We start from the raw sequence: 20116 nt of genomic DNA on the forward strand, positions 1-20116 counted from the left end.
GGCTGTGCTTCTCTCTCTGCAGCCTCAGGCCTGGGACGATTTCACTGTCACCTAACACACTAGTGAGCCTGGGTCTCCAGCTGCATGGAGACATTGGCCATCAAGGGTATGATGAACAATGAAACATCAATGTTCTTAAGATTAATTAAGATTGAAGGCCACCATTTAAAATTTTTCTTTTTTCTAATTTAGCATTCTCGGGCCTATCCTATTTTTGTCTCTCTTTTTTTAGAAAACCACACTCACAATTTCTGGGAAATTAAGAAAAAATGCTCTTTCAATAAAAAGACAAAAATGGCTGAGACTGTGGCCATCATGGTCTACATAATTCACATTCCTTTGGGTTTTAATTGGGTCTTTTTAGGAAGAAGTGTTGTCTTCATTCTTTTTTGGCTCAATTACACATTTCTTGATACTTTTCCAGACACATTACTGGCAAGGGGCTTTTTCACCTAAGAGGCCTGAGAAAAAGCTCTCTTCAACTGTAATTATGTTAAGAGTGTATCATGAGAGCAACTGACACGTGCCCCTTAGCAGTCTCCCCTTCTTGCTGCTTTAATCACAGGGACTCTTACTTGGCCCAGTTTTCATCCTGCGTCTCTGCTAGGCTGAAAGACGGTCAGATGAATAATTCTAGGCAGAGAACTGTCTCTCATCCGTGGGCTAGCACTGAATGATTAAAGACAATATTGATTTTTAAAAAAGGAAATTATGTGAAGAGTGGAGGGAAGGCCATGAGAAAGCAATAGGTACAGAAAAGTTATGGTGCAGGCTCAGCTTATACTCAGAAGCACAAGGACTTTTTTATAGTCCATAGAACTGGGAGGGGTTTATCACTCATAGAAAAGGACACAGAACACTGGTACAATCTGTTAGTCGGATATTTTCACCCAGGTCAATATTTAAGAACACAGCAGAGCACTTTATAACTTTTTACATGTAAAATGTACAAAACGGGGTGTGGTAACCATGAGGGAGACCATTTAGTTGTTCAAAATGTTGCACCCATTTGGAAATCAGGTTGGGGAATATATTAGAAAGCTTGTCTTGATTCGACTCCTAGGAGGAAAGATAAAAAGTTGATGCCTAAACAGCAAAAATGAAAACCACAGCAGAAGTTCTCTGCTGTCTGGGGATGCAATTCTTTTCTCAATTACCCTTGGGATTTTGGTCACTATTTTAAGATTTTCCAGTGCAACTTTTTCTATGAGAATTAGCTCCCAAGAAAGAGCTGCTCCTGCTGCTAAGTCACTTCAGTCGTGTCCGACTCTGTGCGACCCCATAGACAGCAGCCCACCAGGCTCCCCCATCCCTGGGATTCTCCAGGTAAGAACACTGGAGTGGGTTGCCATTTCCTTCTCCAGTGCATCAAAGTGAAAGTGAAGTCGCTCAGTCGTGTCCGACCCTCAGCGACCCCATGGACTGCAGCCTTCCAGGCTCCTCCATCCATGGGATTTTCCTGGCAGGTGTACTGGAGTGGGGTGCCACTGCCTTCTCCGAAGAAAGAGCTAGAAAGCTTTTTTTTTTTTAACTTGAAAAGAAACAGAACGTACATACTGCTTTACAACTGTTGGCGATCAGACTTGCAGTCTTCTTGAAAGTCTTCTCAAGGTAGTGTGCAAATCTTTCATTTTCATTTTCTTTTGACCCGAGCTGAAGAAATTCACCTACAAAGAAGGAAAGTGGCCAGGTGAGGGTTTTGTTTTGTTTTTGGCAGGGGGCGGGGGGGCGGAGAGCTGGTAAAATACTAAGAATGAATAAAGAAGAAAAGTCAGAATTAACCTACCACGCACCAAATCTTCAATCACTTGGGTTAAAATAGATATAACAGTTGTATTTCCAATTCGTGCCAGAGCTATTGATGCTGCAGAAAGAATTAAGTCACCAGCAAGGACAGCCTAGAAAAGAAGAAAAACCTTGAGAGAAAAGTGTCCGAGCACTGGAGCCAACAATGAAGTTTCTCAGGAGAGAAGTCCAGAATGGGAGGGAGAGAGGGCTCATCCTGGGTCTCCGTTTTTCCTCTTCCTCAGCGGGATTATTTTACACGTTTGGGACCCTGTTTGAAATCTCTTGGCTCTCAGAGATTACCCAGTCTGTCTCTCCAGTTGAGAGCTAAAGAAACGAACGCCTGGAGATGGGAAGTGCCTGATGCCCTGGCTTCATCCTTGGCCACCACAAAATGCATCCCACTGCCTTCATTTAGTTCTGGACCATTCGTTCTCCCATCACACCGTGTGGCTACACCTCTGCACTTACTGTTTCTTCTGCTCAAAAAGCCCCTCCCCTTCACCTGGTGCCTCGTGTGCAGGGTTAGCTCAGGCGGTACCTGCAGGAGGTCCACTGAGACCCCTCGGTCTGACCTGTGAGCACAGCGCCCCTCGGGCACTGCTCTCTTCCCACTTTTTTCCTATTTGCCAAACCCCTAAGGGCACAGATTGTGAATCACCCAGCTAGTACTTGGCACACACCATGGCCCCACGCGTGCTTTGCTCAATGAAACCTAAACCAAGGAACCCTGGCTCCAAGTTCAAAGCTCTTAGTACACTATTACACGGCCTATCATTCCAGAACAAGACATTTTTTCACTGAACATGCATGGATACTTTTTCAATCTTCTTTAGATGATGAGTTAAATGTTTGCACTGTTTGCCATTAATTATAAACCATATGATTGGATTATATGCAATAATCAAGTATACTAATTTGCATACTTAAAGGATATGCATAAGTGTTAAAGACTAGTTATAAATGATAGAGTTCATGGAAATTTTAATCCCTAGAATATGCAACATAACCACATTTTCAGTCTTTATTCCACACAGCACGTGGGACCTAAGTTCCTCAACTAGGGATTGAACCCATGCCCCCTGCAGTGGAAGCGTGGAGTCTTAACTGCTGGACCACCAGAGAAGTTCCAAGTTTTTATTGTCTATTAGTTCTCCGGCATTTAAAAATTAGTGATGTTCAGTTTGTTTACCAACTAAACATCATTTTATACAACATACGCTGTATGAGGTACCCTGACATAACTGTAAATGCACACTGATAAAGTCACTGTACACATCGTGACTTACAGGCTCACAACATTCACCTCCACCCCACAGCTCGAGCAGCTGAAGGCTCAGGGTCTCCCAGCTCCTGCCTCTTTCCTCTCGGCCCTGGGATCCCTGGGGCCAAAAGGGAAGTGAAGCTGCCAGACTGGGGATGGCTGGGATGAGGGCTGAAAGCAAAGCGGCGCTAGAGACACAGGCAGGGAAACCAGGGCTCACGGAGGCAGTACTGTGTGGATGGACCTTTACTGGTAACACGCCGTCTTGTCTGAGGGCCAGGGAAGGGGAGGTGGCTCCGGGCAGGGCGGACCAGCCACGCAGCTGAGAGAGGCAGTGAGGGTCGAAACACGATCTCCCGTTTGCACCCAGGAGGCCCCCAACAGCAGAGGCACTCACGAGAGGGGCCAGGCAGGAGAAAACGCCAACTTGTGCACTTAGCCTCCTCTGCCCAAGCGCTCAAGTGGCCCTGAAAATGGACACAGCAAACTGCAGGCCACGTCACAGGACACAAAACCCTTTCATCTAAAATTGGCGATAAGAGGCTTACAATTCAAACTGTGGACTTGATTATACAACAGAATTGTGTATACTACAGCAAAACTGGCATGCAAACATAGTAATTAAGGCATTATTTCTTCTTTGAATACGACTGGCAAACAGGTGGGAACCAGGTACTACAGACATGTGAGGGATGGGAAGGAATGGAGAGGGAATACGTGTGTGTGTGTGTGTGTGTGTGTGTGTGTGCGTGCGTGTGTGCGTGTGTGTGCGTGCGTGCTTGGGTATTTATACTTTTTTTTTTTAGTTTTATTTACTTGCCCTGACACTCTCACATGTGGTGGTTAAGGAATTCAGGTGAATTTGAGTAATCTGAGCCCGAGTAAAAGGTGTGACTCCTCATAAGAGACACTTTTTGGATAACTACAAATATGCTTTCCTTAACCGAATTCTATGTAAAACTGTGATTAAATAGAAATAGTAAGTTTATCTTTCTATGGTATTATCTACAATCAAACATCTGTATATAGATGAAAGCTATATACAAGAAACTATTTTGAAAGCTAGAAGACCACATTTGATGAAACACATTTTCATCATTTGAGACAAATCTGAAAAATAAATGCAATCCAAAGAGTGTGGCATTTAATATGAAAGATGAAAAAACCCAAAAAGCTGCACGTACCTTCTTTTCACCCCAGATCTTATTAACGGTGTGTTTTCCTCTCCGAGAACTTGCATCATCAATGATATCGTCATGCACCAGACTGGCAGTATGGATCATTTCTGCAATTAAGGCAATGGCACGCTGGCTTGCTTGCACATTTCTAGTTAACAGAAAGCAATGCTTTTTAACAGAGATGCCGCCTAATAACCTTCTCAGCAATCATCTTGTGAAAAGTGGACATTGGATCTAGGATAAAGAATTTTATTTCTCTGAAAGAAACTGTATAAAAACTTCGGCTTCCCTACACAGCCAATGCTATCATTTGGAGAACATTTAAAAACACAGGAGATACTGTGATTCAAGATTATGCTTTCGGGACACCACATTAAGAAGTAAAATTTGTATAATGAACAACAAAAGGAGGATAAATAGCTTATAAGTCTGGGCACTGGACTGATAACAATTGTCTTTATGTCTTGTAACAGCGGTCTTGGTCAGTTGATCAAGTTTACAATTAGATTACAACTAAATTTCAGAAATTGATGGGGAAGATAGGCGAAAAGCAACCTAGAGAATCGTGTGTTAAAGAACCACCAATCACTATTCAAACCTTTTTATACCATCTTACACATTTAGTATGGAGAAGGAAATGGCAACCCACTCCAGTATTCTTGCCTGGAGAATCCCATGGACAGAGGAGCCTGGCGGGCTACATTCCATGCGGTTGCAAGAGTCGGACACGACTTAGTGACTAAATCACCACCACCACATGTTTAGCACTAAGACCTCCATAACCAAGATAGCTGGAATTCATAATTCCACTTGGCTACTGACACTGGTTATCAATATGAATTGATAATTCATTCATACTGGAGTATGAGTTCCAATTCATGTTTAACCTGTGCATTTGAAATTTAAACTTTCATTTCCCATATTTAACAGAAAATACAGGAAAAGCACTCCAAGAAGATACATGGATGTGAGTTCTACAGCTAGAAGAGGACTTCAATTTCTTTTTAATCATGATTATTATCACCATAATCTTCTAGGGAAATTTAAAAAAACCGAATTTTGAGAAAATCAAACTGGGAAAATAACCAACTGAATTTTCTGAACCTAAAAACAGAAGCCTGGATCAAACACATGCTAACCAAATGTTTCACTTATTCCTCTAGCTTACTTTTCAAATATCACGTTCTCTCAGGAGAAAAGTGAAGGGGATCCTGAAATGTGATGTTTTCTTTAAAAATCTAACCTGAAAATCTACAAAAGCCAGTGCTCCTTCTAATGCCTCAGTTCTAGCAGAAAGCCATGAAAAATGATGTACAGCTACAGTACAGATGCTAGAATTTAACTACTGAATCAGCCTGAAGACTATCTTCCCATTTTGCCTTATATATAATTTTAAAATATAGTACTTTGCCAGCAACTCTTACCTAAGATTTTTAGAACTAAACCTCAGAACCTTCCAGCTGCTTTTAGCTTGGAAACAAACTGTCAAGTGCGGCTTATTATTTATTAATGTCACACTTATAACTGTTCTAAATACTTCTGGATCACAGCCTCCTTCATAGTAGGGAGGGACAAATGATCTGGTAAGACCACTTTAGTGAGTGAGAAAATGGAGCTTCAAAGGGCTTCCAGGAGCTTGCTCCAAATTTCTCAGTGAGACACTCACAGACCCTACAGGAAGAAGCTTGGACCTTAAATATTTTCCAGGTACATTTACTGGATCCTATCTTTTTTTGAGTTGAATGCACAAAAAAAGATGTACACTTTTACGGTCATTTTTTAAATAGACTATTTTTTTTAGAACACTTTCTCAATGAATTTCAGTCTGATGAAATATGTACTTGCTATTGGTTAATAGCAGAGTCACCTTCAGGCAACTGGGAGAGTCATCCAGCCTCCCTCGGGCGCCACTGCCATTATCGCAGCAGCAGGCGGGGCCCTGCCGAGAAGCTGCAGCAAAGTGGCAGTGCTCACTGAGACACTGGGGTGGCTTTTGTTTTGTAATTTTTAAATACTTAAAAACAAAGATTTCTTGAAATATTTTGAAATTTCATAGACTCTTCATGTATGTAAAAATGCCATTTTGTATGCCTAAATTGACGAAACCAGGATTCTTGCTTAGAACATTCTGTGGCATCATGACACAGCCCCTATGTAGGATGAGCCTCACATTTTCGACGCTTCCTCATTTTATCTGATATACTTTTTCCTGCACACGTAGGCTTTCGCGTGTGTGAGATTCTATCTGGAAAATGCTGCCACTGCATACCCAAGCACAGCATAATAGTCTGGAAGTCAAATTTACAGATTCCGGAAACGACTCACACTGTGTGAAGACGAAATCTTACAAGTACTGAACCGAATCATACCTTCAAAAAAATGGGCACCGTTTCTACTTCCCGCTGTGAAAGAGCGGCCACACTTTCCCAGCTCCTGAGAGAGGTGCTAGGAAAACCTGCCAGGCGAGACAGCAGGAGAAAGGAGGCCCTGAACCTCAGAAAGCAGAGGTTCTTGTACCCTGCACTCCACACCTGCAAGAGCGAGCGATGACTCAGCCAGCCCCTCACCACCATCAAGGGTTCCCCCTCACCAGATTCTAAATATTAGAATGAAGAATTAGAAGCACAGATGGGATAGATGGAATAATGACCTCTCCACGTACGCTTCACCAAGCTGACATGTGACTGAAATAAAACACTTTTTCCTCCCATTCATGCTGATATATAACGCCAAGTCTTTAAATGACAAGCAAACCCTGAGAGTGAGGTTGTCTCCAAAAAGAAAATCAAACTTTGTCAATGGATTACCCTGACTTGCAACAAATGAGGAGGCAGATAAATTTAAATAGTAAATGCGGTTTTCACTTTAACAGGGATAGTGGCACATCTATTCCGAAAACTACAGGGACTGTATGAAGACCAGAGAGTTCTCAGGTGGGTTACAGGAGGCTCTACTTCTAAATAGTACACTATGTTCTGTTTATCTCTTCTGGCAATTCTAAAGAGAAGCGTTTCACTTTGCTTGTTAGCACTAGCTTACTATTCCTTAAATCTCATCTCTGGCCCACCTCGTCAAAAACCAATTGTCTTGAAAATGCAGACTGAAAGTTCCTCAGACACAGCAATTGGGATCTCTCATGATGGGGCTCAGGAACTGGGATTCTGAAGTGGCAGACCCACTGAGTCTGACGCAGAGAGTCAGGGAAATGCTGATCTGTGAGTGGGGGGCATTCACCTGCCTTACCGCAAGCCCCAAAACGAAGCGGCTCCTAAGGAATTTGACAGAAGCGTGGTCTCTGCTGCCTTCCTGTGGCCAAGCCTCTAAACTGCAGGCATGAGAAGTCTCTCCAGCCTGAAAGGCAACCTGAACTTGGCGGCTCAGTTCAAGCAAGGTCTTGTGCCAACTTCTCTCCAAGTGTCTTCACAGCTTGCGGGCAGGCAGTGCCCCCTGCTCTGAAGGGCGCAGTCACAGGAGGGTGACCTCTCCTCTGACACTTCATGTCATCTCGAGTTTTAAAGGATAAGAATGGACACGATCAGTTTGGTACTGAAGAAATTCTCTATTTAAAAGGCAACAAAGTCTCTGTCTCTAAAGTTCTTCAGGATGTGAACTGTTATCTGATGAAAGTATATATAGCCACGTTTTCAGTACACTGAATATATCCGCACAGACGCACTTTAGAGTCTCTTATCTGCCACTGAGCCGGGTGGGCCCGCAACGCGCGACACGTGGACAGCGTCCCGCTTTCCTGCTGGGCCTGCGCTGCCAGTCCTGGCGCATCCCAAAGACGCACCTCCAGAGGGAGGGAGCAGCCCGCCAGGCACACTCCCCACACGGACAGGACACGATGCGAACAACGGCATTTGTGCTAGTTTCCTGGGCTCTGAGACAGGTCACCACAAACGTGCTGGTTTAAATGGACAGAAATTCTCCCACCGTTCTGGAGACCACAAGTCCAGAAACAGTTCCCCTGAACTGGAACCAAGGTGTTGGCAAGGCCAGGCTCCCTGGAGGGCCTCAAGGGCAGGGTCCTCTCCTCACTCCTTCCAGTTCTCCTGGCTGCTGGTGACCTTTGCTTGTGGCCACAAGCTAGAAGGCGCCCCTGCAAGCCCCTCCGTTTCGTCTTCACATGCCCTCTCCTGTGTGAGGCGATCTCCTCTGCTCCCCTCTTTAGGGCTACCAGTGACTGCATTTAGGGCGCGTCCGAAAACCCGGGATGATGCCTCCATTCCACAATCCTAGCTGAAAGCACGCCCGCAAAGACCGTTTTCCTGCCACAAAATGCAGCACTTTATAGGTCCCAAGGCTTAGGACGTGGATGCCTTTTGTGGAGCCATTTTTCAGCTTAACACAGTGCCTGCTTTCGCCAGCCTCTTCTGTTGATGCTCAAATGTTTCCTTTTCAGTGATCTCATTCCTAAAATTACTTGATTTTGCTGCTTCTGTCTAAAAGCTTGTTTTTCCACATTATTGATACAACCTTGAAGTGTCTCCCCATCTGCAGCGGCACTCAGGGTGCAGGCTGAACTTGGGGTGAGGGGGCCATGGAAGGGTTCCTCACCATCTCTCACTCGCCGCATCTCATCCTCTACCCCGGTTTCTTGGCCTTGGTCTCTGGCCCTGCAATCTGCTCTTTTGCTGTACTCCTCACTGGCACAATGGGGACACTACCGGCATGACCGTCAGAGGTGCCCTCCATCGCAGGGACAGCAGAGGTGCCTGCGAGCTCTGACTCGCTTTGCAGGTCACTGTCCTTGGTCACTGGCCATTCACCTCTGAAAACTCAAACAAGCACACCAGACTAGTATCAAGACTGTCTTTCTTTGAAGGGAATGGCAGTTTTAAACTTAACCCTACAGTCATGAATCCATTAACAGTTTTAATATCAGGAGAAAAGAACTGACATCCAAGGGCAGCAGCTCTTGAATATTTCAGATCTATCTCCAGATAAAAATAGATGCCTGCAAAGCTGCCTTGTAAATGATGCAGGACTCACGCTATTGGCTGTTTTCTTGCCTCTGAAGCACTGCATTTAGAATCCTTAGACATGTGGAGAGTGACCCCCATGGTGATATCTCAGACCTGCAGTTGTCCAGGATGGCTTTCTCCACAGGACCCATGGTGACATCGAATGATGCAGTGCTGGGGTTTTGCAAATGGATCCAGCTGATGAAGGTGCAGAAGGTGATTCCTTCAGTGATGGACTCAGCCTCCCCTGGGGGCCAGGAGCCTGAAGAGCGAGCCCTACAGTCGTCCTGATCTCAGTGATGTTCCTTTCGGTTGGAGCTTGACCTCACCCATGAAGTGGACAAGCCTCTGGTTACTAAAGCCTTCTCTACCTCAGTAGGTGTCCTCTGTTACAGACTTTACTTGTAGATCCATGTTAATAATGAGTATGGACACATGAAAAGTGCCATCTCCTGGCTTAAAGACAAAAACATTTCCTAGGGCACCAAACTTCCTAACCCACAAACAGCCATGGCAGTACCTGGCTCAATGATTCACAACACATTCTAGACCAGGAATGGGTCTAAAATCTTTAGCGGCCTGACCCTAGAAATCATTCAAGTGAGCTGGTGCTCTTATGACTATTTTGTTACAGCTTTCCTACAGTAAGCTTTTGTAATTTCCTTTGCTGTCATGAGGATCATAAGTTACTTCCAATGAATTTAAGACTTTTTCACATTTGGAAGCTTGACCTGTTAACTAATGTGAAGACTGCGTTATTTAAACACACACACACACACACATCATCCGATCTGTTCTATCTAATCAAATGTCTGGCTTTGCAAAGTGCAATAATAGGATTCAGGGGCACTTGACTGCCTGTACAGTCGCGATCAATAGATCCGTGCCCAGTGTAACTGCAGTAGGCCTGTTATCTCACTGGTCCTGATACCCACTCTCCAGGGCTGCAAGATTTCCACGAGAAACAGGTGGTGTCAACACCAATGGTAAGAACAGGTACCTTTAAGGAGGTCTCTAAACAGGACAGGTTTGGCTCATTGGAGAAGAGACACTAATCGTGCTATGGTCGGTAAGCAGAGCATTTCACAGAAATCTTCTTTCTTACAGAGCTCGTTTTTCAACTGGATTCTCTGATAAAGTGAGCTCTGACTTACAGGTAGCTAGCTGGGTTTTACTGAACCCTTCTGAGGGCACGGTGCTCCAGGAAGCAGACTCTCAGGTTCGGAGCACAGGATGTCTGCTCAGGACCCCTGGGATGAACACGTGAGGCAGGGAGGGGTTTCTGTGAGGCAGGCCTCTCCGAAGCTGCTGCCATTTCACCGTGTGTCGTGGCGCTAGAATGGCCCTTCATCTACCAGTCCCTGCATGTGGACGGGCTCAGGTAAGAGGACTCTCGGCTGCCGGCACAGCCCTCGAGGAGCCCGAGAAGCAAAGGCTTTCCTCCAGCAACACGGGTTCAGCAGTGTGGCCAGAAGGTCCTTCATTTAAGGCGGGCTCTGGGCACATGGCTCGGAATCCACCACAACTCTGTGTTCTGGACTCTCAAGTCTCATTATCTGCTATGTGCATTCTACTTTACCTGGCCAGGTGCTGTGGTTACCAGGATACACAGAAGAAAACTGAAGATTAAGTCTTAAGCCTCTGGGGCCATATCACCCTTTGACAATATAAGCCATGTATGCCTTTCCCTTAGAAAAGGCAGAGGGACCAGAGATCAAATTGCCAACATCTGCTGGATCAGAAAAAGCAAAACAGTTCCAGAAAAACATCTACTTCTGCTTTACTGACTACGCCAAAGCCTTTGACTGTGTGGATCACAACAAACGGTGGAAAATTCTTCAAGAGATGGGAATACCAGACCACCTGACCTGCCTGAGAAATCTGTATGCAGGTCAAGAAGCAACAGTTAGAACCAGACTTGGAACAGACTGGTTCCAAATCGGGAAAGGAGTACGTCAAGGAGAACGTCACCCTGTTTAACTTATATGCAGAGTACATCACGTGAAATGCTGGGTTGGTTGAAGCACAAGTTGGAATCAAGACTGGAGGCAGAAATATCAATAACCTCAGATATGCAGATGACACCACGCTATGGCAGAAAATGAAGAACTAAAGAGCCCCTTTATGAAAGTGAAAGAGGAGAGTGAAAAAGCTGGCTTGATACTCAACATTCAAAAAATGAATATCATGGCATCCGATCCTAGCACTTCATGGCAATAGACAGGGAAACAGTGGAAACAGTGACAGACTTTATTTTCTTGGGCTCCAAAATCACTGCAGATGGTGACTGCACCTATGAAATGAAAAGACGCTTGCTCCTTGGAAGAAAAGTTATGGCCAACCTAGACAGCACATTAAAAAGTAAAGACATTACTTTGCCGACAAAGGTCCGTCTAGTCAAAGCTATGGTTTTTCCAGTAGTCATGTATGGATGTGAGAATTGGACCATAAAGAAAGCTGAACACTGAAGAATTGATGTTTTTGAACTGTGGTGTTGGAGAAGACTCTTGAGAGTTCCTTGGACTGCAAGAAGATCAAACCAGTCTATCCTAAAGGAAATCAGTTCTAAATATACTTTGGAAGGACTGACGCTGAAGCTGAGGCTCCAATACTTGGGCCACCTGACGTGAAGAACTGATTCCTTGGAAAAGACCCTGATGCTGGGAAAGACTGAAGGCAGGAGGAGAAGGGGACAACAGAGGATGAGATGGTTGGATGGCATCACCAACTCTATGGACATGAGTTTGAGCAGGCTCTGGGAGTTAGTGATGGACACGGAGGCCTGGCATGCTGCAGTCCATGAGGTCACAAAGAGTCGGACACAACTGAGCTGAACTGATACCATTCCCTAGAAAAATGAAAAGGTATGAACAATTTTGCATACGATTCCAAGGGGCTCATAGACTCCCCAACAACTTCCACAGACCTCAGGTTAAGAATTCCCAATAATCTAGTAGGGAACATATAATGGACAAGTGAAAAAGCTTAATGAAGGAAAAAAATAAAGCAACAGAAGGTAGTTTTCCCCCTATTTCTTATGGTTTCTGTTCTGTTTTCTAAAGTCCCCTCCAGGATTACCCTTAACTTATTTAATACACAGAAGCAGGAGGAAAATGTCTGACACTCAACTTCGACTGTCAAATGATGAAGCAATCCTGACGACACTGACAAGGAGGTAGTTGAAGAGGGGAACAGGTTCTGGGGCCTCTGCTGCAAACAGGCCCGTGGGGCCCCTCCTGGGATCATCAGTCACCTTTGCTCACACTGTTCTCATAAACCTCTTACAGCAAAAGCACAGATGGCCCCTGCTCTCCAGAAGCTCTCCCCCTGCTCCCAACCCGCTCCTATAAGTGGGAAGACACCCGGTCCATTAAGTGCCTGATCCACAAGGGTCCTTAGGCAGTGAGTATTCCCAAGAAGTTGGGGCTCAGAGGGTAATCGTGCTAGGCTACTGTGCCAAGAATGCACACCAGTCATGAGGCACCTCTCAATGCTGGACACAGCTCTGTGCTGAGTCTTCAGTCAGCCCTGCTCCCACCACGAGAAGAATGAAGCTGGAGCCAGGACATCCCCAGGGAAGGCAGAATGGAACTTACTTTTTAAACCAGCAATGCCTTTTCTGTATCATAGTCTCCTATTTATTCCTGCAAACCAACAATTTCTATAGTTTCAATGACATCAACTGAAGGCTCTGACAATGGGGATAACAGCTGACAGGATTTAAAGCAAGCAACGCAGAATATTTTCCTTCCCATGTCATCTCTGAGGGTGATGAGCTGTACCAGGTGTTAAATCTGAGGAATTAAAGATATAAACACTATCTCTACACCAGAGGTTCTCAGCCAGGGATAATTCTACTCCTCAGGGGACACCTGGCAATGTCTGGAGACATTTTTTGGTTGTCATCGACTGGGGAAGGGGTACCACTGGCATCTACTGGATGGAGGCCAGGAATAGCTGCCAAAAGCCCTACAAGACCCAGAATAGTCCCCATAGCAAGGGACTACCTGGCTCCCAAAGTCAGCAGAGGCAAGGCTGAGGAACCCAGTTCCAGACCTCATGAGAGGTATTTCAAGTTTGGTTCAGAGGGAGTATTTCTGCTGCTCTGCCTTCTAGGTGAAGTGGTCCTGATGATGGGCAAACAGCCACCCCCAGAGACCCCACTGTTTGTCCAGACTCTCCTGTGAGCACTTAGAAAGTCTCAGGGCAAACGGGAGGCACAGCGTCGTGCCCTGGAGCTGACACAGAGGGCACAAGCAGCTGAGCATGTGCCAGGAAGCGACACCTGACACCCGCTCTTACAACGTCCTTACATTTGGTGCTGGCAAAGCTTTGCTGCTGTTGTTCAGGTGCCAAGTCTTGCTCGACTCTTTGCGATGCTATGGACTGCATCATGCCAGGCCTCCCTGTCCCTCACCATCTCCCAAAGTTTGCCCAAGTTCACGTCCACTGAACTTGGGCAAAGTCTGCGTGATAACATCCAACCACCCATGGTCCGTCACCCTCTTCTCCTGCCTTCAGTCTTTCCCAGTATGGCAAACCCGAGGCCCTCCCTAAGGGCTACATCTTTTCTTGAGCTATCTACAGATAAAAGGGAGGAGAATGCAAACATTCAACACCAGGAAGACGTGCCAGCACAGTATGGTCCACTGCAGTGTCCGTCAGTAGACTGCCTGATGTAAAAATAAACACAGTGAAGAGACTCCAGTAACATGGCAGAGTTTTAAGAATAGTGGCAATGGGTAAGTCCTCTGTCGTTTCAACGTTTCTTTTAAAGTTAAAACATGGCAGTTGTTTTAATAGTTGAAAATTTTACATATATTTGCAACACAGAAGTTGAGGACCAAAAGTCAAAATGCCTTCTTTTAAGAAAAATTTTCTTTGGCATGTTTCTGAAGGCCACAGGAAGTCCGGGCCTGCAGGGGGTGTGGTGGCCAGAATCTGGGCCTAACTCATGACTTCATAAGCATCAACCTTCGGAATAATGGCCCCGTGTGTACGACAGTTACAAGTAGGCACACGTGCTGGCATTCTTTACTTCTGCATGAGAAAACTCAATGTAGCTTTGAAAATTCTTTCTAAAATGTTTATTTGCTGCTGAAGTTGCTCTCCCGTGGATATTAAAAAGCGTGGAAAAGGAAGATGCCCAGACTAGACTCCAGGGTGACCTTGGGAACACAAAGCTGGAAATTACTCACCACAAAGTAAGTTCGAAGACACAAGTACCAAGAAAGTAAACGGTAACCTTGGGAAGGAAGGTTTGCCGAATAGAAAACAGAGGAGAGAACGTAAGTAACTCACCGGGCGTTATTGTGATGAATGTTACAGGCTCGGGCCATTAGCACCACAATAATTGGTCGAAAGGCTTTTCCTTTTCCATCAAAATGGTATTCAGACATTTCCCTGAGTTCTGCTGTAGATATGAAGAGCTCCTGAAACAAAGTTTCTCTGCATCAACAGGGTGGCATAACTACACAAAACGTCAGTGGAATTTCTTTCACACAGCTTTGATTTTAGCGCATTCATTTCAACGGGGAAATCCAACACTTGGTAGGAAGAGGTGCCGACACCATGTGGCCACAAAGCTGGCTCCTGCGGCTGGGCCTAAGTGCTGGGTGGGCCTGCCGCTGGCGGAGACCCTGCGCGACCGCGGAGGAGGGGGATCGCCAGATGGCTGGTGACAGCTGGAGAGGGAGGGAAACAGGGCTGCTTGCAGGAGGGTGGAGGCAGGAGGACAAAGAGGCGGGGTGCAGGGGAAGCAGAAGGTGGGGGGGGGGTGGGTGGCAGACGAGATGAGAAGAGAGAAGGGCAGCGTCAGCGTCTGGCTTAGGTGTTTCTCAGCCACACAAGCCAAAGGTTCACAGGGAAAGTGTACCACACGCTATGCATGATTGCAAGGAGCTTACGATGGCATTAGGGAAGCAAAATTTTTTAAAATATGAAATATTCAGTGAGTGATACGGTGGCAACTTGAACAATGGCCGTATGTTAAATGCATTAAGGGTCAAAGAATGGAGAGATTAGTGTGGACGAGGAAATTTGAGCAGTTCACGGAGGAGACAAGCTATGCCTGGCGAACAGAAGCTCAGGAGGATTTTGCTTCCTGAAGAGGAGGGAGAGCTGTCCTGGGGATGGGCACTTGTGTGTCCCGTCTCTCTCAGGGACTTGCTGGGAAGAATCAGAGCTTGTGTCCCAGGAGCAACAGACGGGCCCAGCAGCCCTTCACAGGGCTCAAGCGCACACGATCCAGCAGGCCCGGCACTCCCCCGTCGGTGCCAAGGACGATAATAAACGCAGAGGTTTCAGAGATAAATGGGACAGCCTCTCGTCTACACGGAGCTCAGAGTCTAGGCAGGGGAAGGGAAACAGGACTGCAGTGTAGTGTGGCAGGGTGAGGACTCCTGTCCTGGAGCTGAGAGCTGCTGCCTGGGAGCACACAGGAGGCACCTCTGGCTCAGGCTGAGGCAAGAGCCGGGGCAGTGGGGTGACAGAAACCCAGGGCTGGAGAATGAAGGCCAGATTCCGAGGAGGGACTTCCCTGAGGGTCCAGTGGATAAGAACCTGCCTGCCAATGCAAGGACACCGGTTTGATCCCTGGTCCGGGAAGATCCCACATGCCTCGGAGCAACAAAGCCTGAAAACCACAGCTACTGGATCCTGTGCACCTAGCACCCGGGCTCTGCAAGAGAAATCACCACAAAGAGTAGCCTGGGCACTACAGCTAGAGAGGAGCCCCTCTGCTTGCCACAACGAGAGAAAAACTCTCGTGCAGCAACAAAGATCCCACACAACCAAAAATAAATAAAAACAACTTTCAGGAGAGAGAGAGATGAGATGAGATGAGGAGGGTATGGAGGAGAAGGAGAGTGCCAAGTCGAGGATCCTCCCCAAGGTCCTGGGTGATAACTTTGCATCAACAGGATAAACAAGAGAAAAAACAATTTGTAGGAAAAAGCGGAGCTTCAGATCTGCCAGTGTGAAACAGCGATGGACACTCCATAGAGCTGCCCAGGGAGCAGGCAAGAGTTTAGGAGAGAACATTCAGTCTGGGCCAGAGCCAGTACATGGGAGTCTTTAGCACGGAAACGGGGAAACTGAAGACAGAGCAAGAAGAGGAGCAAACAACCCCAGGGAACAGCTGGAGGGGACGGAGAGGGGCCCAGGAAGCCGACTGAAGCATGGCCTGAGAAACACAAGGGCAGTGCAGAAGCCAAGGGCTGGGCTTTGCGGAAGGGCTGTGGGCAACAGGGTCCAATGTTCAGAGGGTCTGGAAGATTCAAGCCAGCAGTGCCTGTCGGATTTAGTAGAAGGGGGCAAAGGCAGTTTCAGGTGAGAGGCTGATAGGAAGGCAAAGGGCGGTGGTGGAGCCGTGATGAGGGGGCAGAACAGAGAGAGAGAGGCTGGCAATACTGGAGCGGAACCGGGAGGACAGAGGGTGAGGGGATGGTCCTTTAAATGATGAACAGGAAGAAGCTGGAGCATCTGAAATGGATCCAGAGGAGAATCAAGAGGGCAAGTCTGCAGACCTTCACGGAGAACAGGGAATTGGGGGAGAAGAACCTAGGGCCCCAGGGGGGAGGCAAAGGGCGTGGGACTTAACCAGACACAGGGCCAACGCTGGAGGAGGCAGGCACTGCAACGGCCGGGGCAGGCGTTCAGGGAGCTCCTCCTCCACAGCTTCTGCATGGCTCCTCGGACAGGAAGTGCTGGTGCCATGCGGACAGCAGAGTGGGGCGGGGGCTGGCGGGGGAAAATGCAGAACCTTGAAAGGGGAAGGAAGCTGACCAGGGGAACATGAGCATCTTGGGCAGCAGAGGAGAATCCACGTGAGGCTGGGGGCCACTGAAAATTTGGGCAACAGAATGCCTGATGAAGAAAGTCCTGTAGGGGGCATCCCAGCACTGATATTCAGAACTGGAGAGGAGGACAGTGGCAGGAGGCACTGGAGGCTTCAGAGCCGCACCAGGCCCGGTGCAGGGGGCCGATCTGGGGGGAAGAGTCAGAGGACTCTGTGCACATGCACTTGTGGCTGGAACCTTCTCTTTTTTCAGTTTCCCATTCCTGCCATCGCCCGCCTCCGGGCGGTGACTTGTATCGCATCTTCCACACTGCCCCATACTCACGGCTCAAGAAACATTTAAAACCAGACATTTGGGAATCAGGTCTGCAATGGCATGGCACACATGGGAAAACCTGCACTGTTTTTTCATAATTCAAAGAAATCAACCTAACTTCACAGTATCGTCAAAAATCTCTTACCTTCCTGATGTCCTCATAGAGACCTTTCAAGTCTCTCCAGCCAATCTTAAAAGGGTCGGTGTACTTCTCACCGCTCAGTGTTTCACTGAAGCAGCAAGCTACTGGCGTCGTGTGATGGAACCTAAGCAGAAATGCACACAATGGAAGACTGGGCACTGTTTTACCGAGTTACTTCATTTTAAAGTAAGAATTACACAGACCTGGAGGATGGCAAATTGAAGCCTAGACACTTGCTGGGAATTAAGCATGAATGCAAAAAGGTCATTATAATTTCAAAGATCATATAAAATTCTGATCCTGCTCAACACTACACCAATTTTCATAACCAGGACCTAGGGAGCCACAAAATGAAAAGAAATATAAACCATGTTCACTGTGTTCTGACTTTAAAATTTTTTTTAAAGGTCAGATTTTTTTTTTTTTTTGGCTATGCTGGGTCTTCAGTTGCTGTGAGGGCTTTTCTCCAGGTGCAATGTATCAGGTTGGCAGTGCAGTGGCCTCTCTACCTGCAGAGCATGAGCTCTAGGGTGCACGGGCTCAGCAGCTGCAGCACAAAGGCTCACTGGTTTCCGCTTCTGGGCTCTAGAGCGCGGGCTCAGAACTTGTGGTGCATGGCTTAGTTGCTCTGAGGCGTATGGGATCTTCCCCAATCAGGGATCGAATCAGGCGGATTCTTTACCCTGAGCTACCAGAGAAGTCCAAGTTTAAATTTTATTATACAGTTGGGCCTCTCTGTCTATGGGTTCCACATCTCTGGATTCAAACCACCTCATTTTGAAAATATATATGTGTGTGTGTATATTTAATTCCAGAAAGTTTCAAAAAGCAAAATTTGAATTTACCATGCTTAGGCAACTATTTGGCTAGCATTTATATTAGGTATTATAATCATCTAAAAATGACAAAGTATAAGGGATGATATGTGTAGGTTATATGCAAATATTATGCCATTTTATATAAAGGACTTGAGCATCCCTAATTTTGGTATCTGAGGTGAGAGTACCCTAGAACCAATGTCCCCTCTCCCGCCCCCACCAATGGACGACTGTTTTTTTTTTTTAAGAAGACCAAGATCACACAAAGCAGGTATTATGGCACTTAAATAGCACAGTCAATTTCCTGAATTGAATAGCCCACCGCAATTTAGAATAGACATTTACCAGCAATATATATAACTAATAATTTTAGCTGCAATATGGATAATAAACTTACCGTGATACACCATACATATTTCGAAAGGCAGATGTTAAACTCTTCATAAGATTACAATAGGACATCTATAAAATAAAATATTAAGAAACTTCTAAAAGAATATTCATGAAAAACTTTTATAACACTACATAATAATTCCCATAATTTATAAAAAATAGTAATCTTTTATCTTTTACAGTCAGCAAAAACAAGACTAGGAGCTGACTGTGGCTCAGATCATGAACTCCTTATTGCCAAATTCAGACTTAAATTGAAGAGAGTAGAGAAAACCACTAGACCATTCAGGTATGACCTAAATCAAATCCCTTATGATTATACAGTGGAAATGAGAAATAGATTTAAGGGACTAGATCTGAAAGAGTGCCTGATGAACTATGGACTGAGGTTCATGACATTGTACAGGAGACAGGGATCAAGACCATCCCCATGGAAAAGAAATGCAAAAAAGCAAAATGACTATCTGGGGAGGCCTTACAAATAGCTGTGAAAAGAAGAGAAGCGAAAAGCAAAGGAGAAAAGGAAAGATATAAACATCTGAATGCAGAGTTCCAAAGAATAGCAAGGAGAGATAAGAAAACCTTCCTCAGCGATCAGTGTAAAGAAACAGAGGAAAACAACAGAATGGGTTAAAGACTAGAGATCTCTTCAAGAAAATTAGAGATACCAAGGGAATATTTCATGCAAAGATGGGCTCGATAAAGGACAGAAATGGTATGGACCTAAAAGAAGCAGAAGATATTAAGAAGAGGTGGCAAGAATACACAGAAGAACTGTACAAAAAAGATCTTCACAACCCAGATAATCATGATGGTGTGATCACTCACCTAGAGCCAGACATCCCGGAATGTGAAGTCAAGTGGGCCTTAGGAAGCATCACTACGAACAAAGCTAGTAGAGGTGATGGCATTCCAGTTGAGCTATTTCAAATCCTGAAAGATGATGCTGTGAAAGTGCTGCACTCAATATGCCAGCAAATTTGGAAAACTCAGCAGTGGCCACAGGACTGGAAAAGGTCAGTTTTCATTCCAATCCCAAAGAAAGGCAATGCCAAAGAATGCTCAAACTGCTGCACAATTGCACTCATCTCACATGCTAGTAAAGTAATGCTCAAAATTCTCCAAGCCAGGCTTCAGCAATACATGAACCGTGAACTTCCAGATGTTCAACTGGTTTTAGAAAAGGCAGAGGAACCAGAGATCAAATTGCCAACATCCACTGGATCATCGAAAAAGCAAGACGGTTCCAGAAAAACACCTATTTCTGCTTTGTTGACTATGCCAAAGCCTTTAACTGTGTGGATCACAATAAACTGTGGAAAATTCTGTAAGAGATGGGAATACCAGACCACCTGACCTGGCTCTTGAGAAATTTGTATGCAGGTCAGGAAGCAACAATTAGAACTGGACATAGAACAACAGACTGGTTCCAAATAGGAAAAGGAGTACGTCAAG

The 20116-nt window shown here is 45.8% G+C and overlaps 1 protein-coding gene across 3 annotated transcripts in view; it reads right to left on the reverse strand.

The window, feature by feature from the left end:
• PDSS1 (prenyl (decaprenyl) diphosphate synthase, subunit 1) overlaps positions 1-18761 on the reverse strand; it is a 33368-nt gene extending 14607 nt beyond the window's left edge. The window contains exons 1-6 of one of the 3 annotated variants that reach the window (XM_010859832.1): positions 18666-18757; positions 17454-17574; positions 14496-14626; positions 4234-4375; positions 1787-1898; positions 1558-1667 (exon numbers count right to left, since the gene is read on the reverse strand). In XM_010859832.1, coding sequence (XP_010858134.1) covers positions 1558-1667; positions 1787-1898; positions 4234-4375; positions 14496-14626; positions 17454-17574; positions 18666-18730 — 681 coding nt within the window. In that variant the 5' untranslated portion in view covers positions 18731-18757. Of the gene's footprint in view, positions 1-1557; positions 1668-1786; positions 1899-4233; positions 4376-14495; positions 14627-17453; positions 17575-18665 lie in introns of all 3 variants that reach the window. The other 2 variants (XM_010859830.1, XM_010859831.1) reach the window with 2 other exon arrangements.
• Between the last annotated feature and the right edge of the window lie 1355 nt (positions 18762-20116).

The sequence above is a fragment of the Bison bison genome, unplaced genomic scaffold (genome assembly GCF_000754665.1).
Source record: "Bison bison bison isolate TAMUID 2011002044 unplaced genomic scaffold, Bison_UMD1.0 scf7180017864461, whole genome shotgun sequence".
NCBI classification, from domain to species: Eukaryota; Metazoa; Chordata; class Mammalia; order Artiodactyla; family Bovidae; genus Bison; species Bison bison.